The 9,685-nt window shown below is 39.9% G+C and overlaps 1 protein-coding gene across 4 annotated transcripts in view; it reads right to left on the bottom strand.

Annotated features, from left to right (window-relative positions):
• Positions 1–4,415: 4,415 nt before the first annotated feature.
• TSPAN12 (tetraspanin 12) overlaps positions 4,416–9,685 on the bottom strand; it is a 40,823-nt gene continuing 35,553 nt past the window's right edge. For 3 of the 4 annotated variants that reach the window (XM_064422301.1, XM_064422302.1, XM_064422303.1), the window contains one exon: positions 4,416–5,942. In XM_064422301.1, the coding sequence (XP_064278371.1) occupies positions 5,637–5,942 (306 nt within the window). In that variant the 3' untranslated portion in view covers positions 4,416–5,636. The other variant, XM_064422305.1, reaches the window with a different exon arrangement.

The raw sequence follows: 9,685 nt of genomic DNA, 5'->3' as shown, positions 1-9,685 counted from the left end.
CTTGGTTTTGCAATAACTTATTCATGAAACTTTTTTCCCCCCTCTAATAATTTGGAAGGAACACTGAATCAGAAGTCAGCAAATGTCCTAGACACTAATTCCAGGCAAGATGTGAATGTATCTAAACCCTACTAGAGCCATCAAGACCAGGATGCCACAGCTCCACTACAGAGTTGCCCTTCTCCTGAGGGACCAGCCATTACCCTTCCCTCTCCAGCCTGTAGCAGCAGAGAAAACTGGAGCATTATTTCCCGCACTTATGAACTCCTATTTATCTGTACTTTAAGAAATGTTCCTTATGTACTTCCAAAAACCAAACTGCTCTGAACTTCTCATACCTGGTATCAAATTCCCTTGAGAAAATACTAGTGCACAGAGAAGATCAAACTCTTTGTAGCCTAAGAGCAGATAGTAACACAGCATTGGATCACTAATGAAGGGCAGCTAGGTACAGATGATGTTGATCAACCGTGGCACACCTGATGGCTGCCTCTTCCAGGAGCTCCCTGCTCTGGGTGGTGGGGAAAGATAACAGATAACACCTGTCTGTGAACCATCCCAGAGCATTTTTGAGAATAACTGTCCTCTCATAAAATAGCTACAGAAGGCAAACTGAAAACATACAGTTTACATTCTGAAGTTGTGGATCTACTCTTGGTGGAAGCACCCTGGCTACCAAGAGAAGACTTCCACAGCAGAGAACCCAATGCAGCCTCAGCTGCTGCAGAGAGAAGGGGGCCTTCAGAGAGGAAGCTGATCTGGAGGGGGACAAATTACTGAAGCCATCATTAAATTTTGGGCAGGGAGCATGGTTAGGAGGTCATAAGCTCTCTTTGCTGCACCTGAGGCCCACCAGGGCTTTATTTTACAATGAGAATGTTTTAGCACCATCACCTGTTCTAGAGGAGCCATCAGCTGATGGGACGTATAAGCATGTGGCTAAAAGAGTAGATTTGCAATGTCCAGCAGGTATATGGAATTATCCAACAGCTTAGTTTCTTACCTGCCAATGTCATCAAGTTGTCTACTTTACAGTATCTATGCATAAGGAACAACTGAAGTGGGGGAGTGCTGAATAAAAAGGAGGTGGATATATAAAAATTCTCAAAAGTTTAGGACATCACATTTTTTTAACAGGAAGTAGTCAATCATACACAAGTTAGAAAGTTTTAGATACAATCTCACTTCAACAATAGCATTTTGCATGAATTAAATGCAATGCTTGTGGTGGGCTGACAACACTGGAAGGATGCCAGATGTCCACCAAAGCCACTCTGTTCCCTTCTCAGCTGGGCAGGGAAGAGAAAATGTAGCAAAATAATATATCTTGGGCAGGGAGAGATCACTCACTGTCTGCTGTCATACAAAAAACAGACTTCACTTGCTGCAATTTATTACCACTCAAATCCAAATAGGGTAATAAAATATAAAACATCTTTCCCCCATCCTTCCCTTTTTCCCAAGCTCAACTTTATTCCTGAACTCTACCTCCTCCTCAGAGGTGCAGGGAGACAGGAAATGAGGTCTCTGGCCAGTTCATAATGTGTTTTCTGATGCTCCCTCCTCCTCCCAGCAAGGGCTCCTCACGCTCTTTACTTGCTCCGTGGGAGATGGTTCTCCATAAACACGGAGTGGAGAACTCCTTCTCATGGACTGCAGTTCTTCATGAACTGCTCCAGCATGGGTTCCCCACAGGGTCACACACAGCTACCATCAGACCTGCTGCAGCGTGGGTTCCTCTCTCCACAGGTCCTGCCAGGAGCCTGCTCCAGTGGGGCTATGCACAGGGTCACAGCTTCCTTCAGGCACCCACCTGCTCCGGTGTGGGTGGATCTCTGCTCCACCATGGACCTCCACAGGCTGCAGGGACACAGCCTGGTGCACCATGGGCTGCACCACTGGCTGCAGGGGAACCTCTGCTCTGGTGCCTGGAGCATGTCCTGCCCTTCCTTCTTCACTGACCTTTGTGTCTGCAGAGCAGCTCCTCTCACTCCTCTCTCCAACTCACTTGCTGTTGCCATAGTCACTTTTTCTGCTTCTTACATAGCTATCCCAGAGGTGTTACCCCTGTCACCCAAGGGCTCAGCCTTGGCCAGCAGCGGGTCTGTGCTGGTTGGCTCTGGCTCTGTCAGACACAGATGTGTCTGACACAGCTTCTCAGCTTCTCACAGAAATCACCCCATAGCCTCCCCACTACTGTGCCATGCAAATCCTTGGTGTTTCAATGCTGTAAGATTTTAACAATTTGTGTTTTTCTACACAGTTTACAGAATCACAGAATATTCTGAGTTGGCAGGGACACACAAGGACCAAGTCCAACCCTTAAGTGAAGGGCCCATATGGGGATTGAGCTTGCAACCTTAGCATTATTAGCACCATGCTCTGAGACCAAATACAATGCTTTCGCAATAAAGACTTTAAAAGCTATTTATAAATCCCTTCCTCCACCACATTTAACTATATAGTTGCTGTGACCTACAGCCTCTCTTTTTACTATTCATTCTTTATATATCCCCTTCTATTCATATATACTTTTACAAAATTAAAAGCTATAAAGAAGAAAATACAGCTCTTTCCTTCCAAAAAAACTTGTCATACAACCTGTTGGCAGAGGAATCAATACCAGGACCAGATCCAAGGACCACAAATAGTGAGTTTTGCCTCTTAAAAGCATGCTCAGTTCCACAGCAATACGCACAGTCCCATGGACTTGGTACAGTCACTGGGCTGAAGACAAAACTTGGTGCTGGCAGGGAGTGAGCCCTTCTGATAGAGTTGCACTCCTTGAGTGCTCTCTGAAAAATGTTAAGGAGCATCTCTGTAGTTGTTTGCTGCAACAAGATTTAGTTCATTACACTTCATGCTGCAGAGAACAAAACCACACCATCTTTCTCCAAGTACTCCTGTAAAACTGAGGAAAAAAGAAAATAAGAGGAAGTAGTTTTCACTGCCTCAAGTATCTCTAAATGTTCCTTCTTGCCAAGCAGTCTCTCTCCTACATAGATTCTAAAGCTCCGCAGGAAAAGAGCAGGCTCACCGCAGCCTAGCCAATTAATTTTAAACCTCTTTGAAGAAGCCCTAGAAAAACAGGCACCTGATAGCCTGAGCAGTCAACGAAAAAATTCTTGAAGTGTTCCAATTTACAGATGAGACCTATTTCTGCAAATGTGGTTAAATACTCAAAATAGAAATATTCTTTCCCAGAATGTAGACCGGCTCAGGATTTGGGTAGCCAAGCCCAAGTGAGGTTTTCCTGACTGTTCATTGTTGTGGAGGTCCATAAACACTGCTTTGGAAGGTTGGCTCTGTGTCAAAGGAGGCCTCCCCAAAGCAATCCCTCTGCTGTTAAAGAAACCTGACTACCCCTGAATGCAGTGCTACCTCAGCACCCAGACAGCTTAAAACCAAATGACCTGGGCTCGAAGCATCTCTGAATCCCAACACAACCCCCTAGCTTGGCTTGCCCTATTTTTCCCTTGACGAGCTCTAAGCTGGATACAAGAAGATACACAGGCAACCCCCATGACCATCTGAACAGTCCTTGTATGGAAAAACTAGGAATATTTGAAGCATGGCTAAGTATGGCTTCCACAGACACTCCTGGGGTAAAACTTTAAGGGCTGAGGTTTCCTGGAAAAAGGGAATTGTATATTTCTTTTTACATTACTTAAGTGAAATTCCCTACATTCAGCAGTAATTCGCTGCCAAATGTAGCTGTGTACACGTAATCCATAATCAAGATTCCACGATTTGTGGTTTGTGTGGACTTTTTTTTGTTTTGTTTTTAAACAGGGGCAAATGCTGACTCAATGCACTGTGTAGCAGCACTGGTGCCAGTGGCACTCTGAAGGCTGGAGTTGCTCTGCACTCAGACTTTGCCAGACACCTGCTCCTCAGCAGGAACCCCACCCTTAGCTCAGGCATCGCCAGCCAGGCTGAGCAGTGGGAGGGGTGGAACTCGGCTCTACCTTGTTCAGCAACACCTGGACAAGGCTTCCCAAGCAGAACATAAGAATGTATTCCTGACGAAGACACTCCAAGCAAAATTTTGGGATGGTCTCTCCTTTGATCTTCTTTTTACCTCCCAAAATAAGTATTAGCTTCTGTAGAAGTACAAAAGCAGAAAAGTAATCTTGCTTGCAATAGTACCCTTGAAATAATTATACCCAGAAGCAGACTGCTGAAAAGCAAATAGCCCACACAACTGAAGTGCTTAATTTCACAAGCCCTTAAGAAGTTTTCTCAGAAGCAATAAAAAAAAATTAAAAAATTATACCAATATTGCAGTTTCTCCACAACAGAGTAAGTGGAATGGGTAAGTCAAATTAACCCACACCAGCAGGAGGACCCTCCCAATGCCCATCCAAAGCACTCCCACTCTAGGACTAAAAAAAAAATAAAAGCCATTACAGAAGTTAAGAGAAAAGTAATTTTATTGTCTACCAAATCACACCTTGTTTTTTCTTTTACAAATTCCAAAACAAATGAACTAATTTTTTAAATGTAATATTATGTAAAAAGCCCATTTGCCACAAACTACTACACTCAGTGGAACAAATATATATTTCAAGAGCGTGGCCAATTGCAAAAATAATCCTATGACATAGACATTGTTCATAAAAATACAGTAAAATGCACTTTCCCCACCTCAATAAATACATTTTAATCTGTTTCCGGCTGGCATTTTAAGCCACCAGAGAGTTCTTAATGAAGCACTCACAAAAGTAAAATTTTTCCTCATGTACTTTTACAATTATTGCAATAGCATCCAGAACTGTAAGCATTTTTATTGCAGTCTTTTGTTTCTAGCTTCAGGGGAATCATGGACAGGAGAAAAGATTTACCTATAAAAATGTGCTACTCCCATACTGATTCCCATTTTGGAAAGAATGTTTAAAGTTTTCTTCCTTTTTACTAAGAAACAGTCCACAGAACAAACTGTTTGAATGAAGAATTCTCCAGAAAACTAAAGGCTATTGTCCATAGCAATAGTTTTGTTTTCAATCCCTGTTTAATATATTTTAAACTAAAAAACCATTATGTTAGATAAAAATAGAAGTTTTAGAACATCTTTAAGAACAAAAACTAAGATAAAGGTTTTGTTAGAAAAAAGAAAATCTTGCCCTTTTTACAAATTTTTAATCCAAGTATTAACTTGAATTGTAGCTCTGCTTTCCATGCACACATGAAAACACACAATTATACATACATAGATCCCTGATAAAGACATTTTCCAAATGGCTTATTAAAAGTCTATTTCAGCTGAAGTCACATTTTGTTTGCTCAAAGCACAGTTGTTTCTTCAGAAGATGAATATTTCTCTTCCATGATGCTTCCTTGCAGGTTCAGTCTACCTGTGATTGAGTCAGTGTTTTACACTTCACACAGCTTGTGACAGTAAGTATTACCGTGCCCACCTGAATGAGTGCCTTTTAAAAAATGAACACACAAAATCAACTCTTTTTCACCGCTGAGGACATGGCTAAGAGGCTGGCAACAGGCTCATCTTTCTTTGTTGGTCTCCTTCACTTCCATTCATTAGCTGGTTTCTGACACATAAGAAGACTGGATGGAACAGAACAGAAGTAACAACAAAAGAAAAAATCCTCTGTGACTTGACAGATTCATTGCATTGCTTATAGCTCCTCCATCTCAAAGTGTGTATTAAAGCTGTTGGCCATGGATGTATGCTCAAAGATCCTGGTCAGGCTTGGTTTCAGCAGCTCCATGGAATGACATGACAGCTCCTGCGAGGTATCACTCTTCAGTGCCATGATCTGATCTGCTCTGGGATCCCTTCTGTCATAGTACAGGGCCCACAGCAAAGTAATAGTGAGGATCATAGCCAGGATCTGCATTACTCCAATAGAGATTCCCAGGAATCTCAGCACTTGCAACTGCTTTGTCCCTCTCAAGAAAGTGTACATTTTTTTACCACATCCCTATAAAACAAAAATAGATTAAAAAACAGTCAGTATTATTTGGGTTGCAGTTCCCAGGGTTAGCTCATCCTACTCACTGCTGTCTTTTCTGGCTCACAAGAATCTCTCACTTCCTTCAAACAATATTTTGAACATTATTTTGCCTACTTTTTAACTGCTTCCATAATGCTAACTTTAAGTTTTCTCATCTCTTACACAGAAACTTTACCGAAAGATATCTGTGCTACTTTTCAGAAATCACTCAAAGTTAATCTGAATTACTATTAACTCTCACTAATTGTAAGAGAAACTGAACTGATTTTGTGAAGGTTTAAAATGCATTTAAATCCTTTTTATTATCTTGTTTCTCTCTTTAAATTGAAGATCTTCAAAGTTGTCAATTATTTTAAACTCTTTTAGACTTTTCCTACACCTAATACTACACCCTGAAGCTAAAACAGTATTGTAGGAAATACCTACGGACCTGTGTAACCTCATCAGAAAACATCCCATGAAGACTATGTTAAAGCATTGTAAGCTGATGTTCACAGAAATGGAATTTAGCTCTTTCCAAACCTTCAGTGCAGGCTCCAGTTTGCTTACAAGGCCAACTACCACATAAGGCCTCAGAAAAGCTCCCAAGCCTGTGTAAGGCTGTACAGATCCACAGAGGCAGCAGCTTTGGAAACTGCTGTTTGGCAGTGCAAGCACAAGTTACAACGCTCATCACTCAGTAAGGGTGATGTCAGTCTTAGAGACGATAAAACCAGGAAGAGAGGGGCCTCTGCTGCTCTGCATGATGCTTATTCTCTATTCTAAGCCTTGCAGGGTTTCACAGCACAATTATCAAAGTAACATACATATCAAGGGGAAACTCAGAGTAACAAACTGGATGGGCACTGGTCCCAGACACAGACAGCAGGAATCCATCAAAATGGGCACTGTCTTGAGAATGCTATTTTTTGTATTTATATCCTTACTTCATATTTCTTATAGCTTTTCTAAGAAAATAAAGCAATCGATCAAAGTGATGAAATCTGAAGACAGGACATGATAAATAACACTTTTCAATCACACTTAAATTCCCCAAAGCTAATTTCCCCAAAGCCAATTTAAAATGCTACAGTCCTAAAAGTATTTGATGTAAGGTCCAATTTTTGCCACACACACAGAATTCACACTGTAGTCAACAGATTTTCATTTAGGATCTAAATAAAATTAATGTACTCTATGATAATTCCACCAGAATAAATTATAGAATCTCGATGTCTTTGCTTGTTTTATTGCTTCATTTTCTAAACATCAGCAAAGACACACAAAAAGGAGCAAGCATGTATTCTTTGAAATTTCAAATGAAAAAGAAGCAACACTGCAGCAAAAGCAATGTAATTGGACTTGATGGGGGGACAAAAATGATCACATTGGCATCTTCTTTTCTTCAATTGGAAGGCAGTTGCAGCTATATCACTTCCCAAATTTGTTGTTAATTACAGAGAAACTGGCTGTATTTTAAAACTTCTAACTTAAACAGATAAAGGTGCATGCTGGTCACAATTTTAAAATGTTCCACCACAGCAATATTCAAACTTAGTTCATTTGTTGCCTAGAGAAAACACCCACTAACAGAGAGCAATAACATTAATGCCTACATCTCCTGCAGTACACAGACACGTAACTGAGATAAATTGTGCCCAGTCTAGGTAGACTGTTTTCCTCCATTCAATGATGTTCTTGGAGCTCTGCTCTAATACGTGTTCAAAATCAGTTTCAAAACTGAGAAAACACAGCCAGCCTTGTTAATTTCACATTCATGCATTTTATTTCTGCTTATGTGACACTTCCATAGTTGGCAGCCTGCAATTAAACAGTACATAAATACACTTCCCTCAGCAAAAGCTTGTCACTAAATGGGGAGCTCTTGTTGACAAATCAAATATAGTATAAAACTTTGCAGCAATCATTCAGGAGAATCAGCTTCAGACTCCTACAAAGCTAGAGATTAAAGGCCTGATTCATTTGTGTTATACTTTCAGTCTTGAGATAGAAAAAAGAATGTATTTCTTATTTAGCATATATTACTGATTTACTTAATCATAGAAGTAAAGAAGTAAGAATCATCATAGAATTAAGAATCTGAACTGAAATAAAGCACTCCACTGAGCAGAAAAGATAAGCCATTAGCAAACTCAACAAATCTTTTGTACATCCAAATTCTGAGTATACTCAAAAGTATATTAAAGCAAGTTGTAAAATTAAATATTAAAACAAACCAAAATTGAGGTAAAATTAATTTAATTAAAGTGAATTTTAAGTATACTCGAAACTATATCAGAAACCAAAAGAAAATATTGAACATGCAAGTTGGATTTTTTAAGATATCGATTCCCACCAATCATTTTATCTACACTGCAGCTCCCAATCACAAGATGGGCAGAGATCCTCTTGTCCTCAGACCACAACAAACCTCCAAGGCCACATCATCATCTTCACATTTCCCCCACAACCATGCCCTAAGGTCAGTCTGTTCATGAAACTGCACCAAAGGCAAAGCTCATTAGAATAAAAGCAATTCAAGAAACTGAAAAATAGCTTTCAATATCCAGCAGGGAAAATATGACTCCTGCCAAAAGTACTTTCAAGCAGAACTGTAAGTCACCTTTCTTTCTGCAAAAATTAAATTGTGAAGGATTCCAACTTAGACTATAGATAAAGTTCCCAGCAAAAAATCACAGCACAGCTACAAAAAACCACATTTATCAGTCCCAGACACACCAAACTTCAGTTTTCTGAAGTATTACAAAGAATTTTTCTGAAGTACCAGAATGGACTTGCCAAATATTTACATAAACCAATTTTAGGCTAGCGAGGCTAATCTTATCAGGCTCCCTCTCAAACCACCAGACTATGCAAGTTTGGTTTGAATCACTTTCTAAAAAAGTTTTTTTTTTCCCTCAGTTCTCCAAAGCAGAAGTTAGGCAGATTAGTCTTGGAAGTGTAAGCTGGTTTTGCATAATACTGATAAACTTATTAGCAAGCATACTGTAAGAGTCTGTAAGCATACTGCATACTGTAACAGGCAAGCACCACACAAAGAAATATCTTGCCAATAAAATACTGTATGTATCTCCAACAGAAATGAAGTATTTTTGTGGCTGATACTACCAAACACAGCCTGTCCCTTTTTGGAATGGATTCTGCTGTGGAGAACCAAAAATAAATTTTTGCTAACTGCTGAATCTATGCAAAATGGTCTGTGGTACAATAAGGGATGAACCACAAGTGTGCCCTTCAGATTTCTTTTGGAAAAAAAAGCAAAGCAGATATTCTTTTATCAAGAAGGTCTTAACACAGCCCTTATGTCCTACATAATAATCATCTTTGGCTATTAATTTTCTCCAAATAGAATCAAAAGAACTTGATCACATGAAGTGCTCAAAGAGCCATTTTCCTGGAATATGGCATGGGCATGAAATGTTAGCAAAAGAGGTGAGACAAGAAAACCTTGCACTTTGGACACTACATTCCAATAACTAATACTTCTCAGAAATTTCTGAGCTTCCTGTGCTCAAACAGCAGTTTTTCATTGAGTGACACTGCTTACATACTCCTGCCTTTTCAGGCAGGGAGCAAATGAATGTTCTGCACAGTTCTATATACTCCTTGGAGGCTCTCTACAACAGACTTGTGTGTATGGTAGCAACAGTATTAAAAAAAGCAACCATTATTGCACAGTGAGCCACAATTTTTAGCTTTTCAAAACACGT

This window comes from Passer domesticus, chromosome 5, assembly GCF_036417665.1.
Source record: "Passer domesticus isolate bPasDom1 chromosome 5, bPasDom1.hap1, whole genome shotgun sequence".
NCBI classification, from domain to species: domain Eukaryota; kingdom Metazoa; phylum Chordata; class Aves; order Passeriformes; family Passeridae; genus Passer; species Passer domesticus.
Note: the sequence above shows the minus strand (reverse complement) of the source record. Positions and strands in the feature narration are given on the sequence as shown.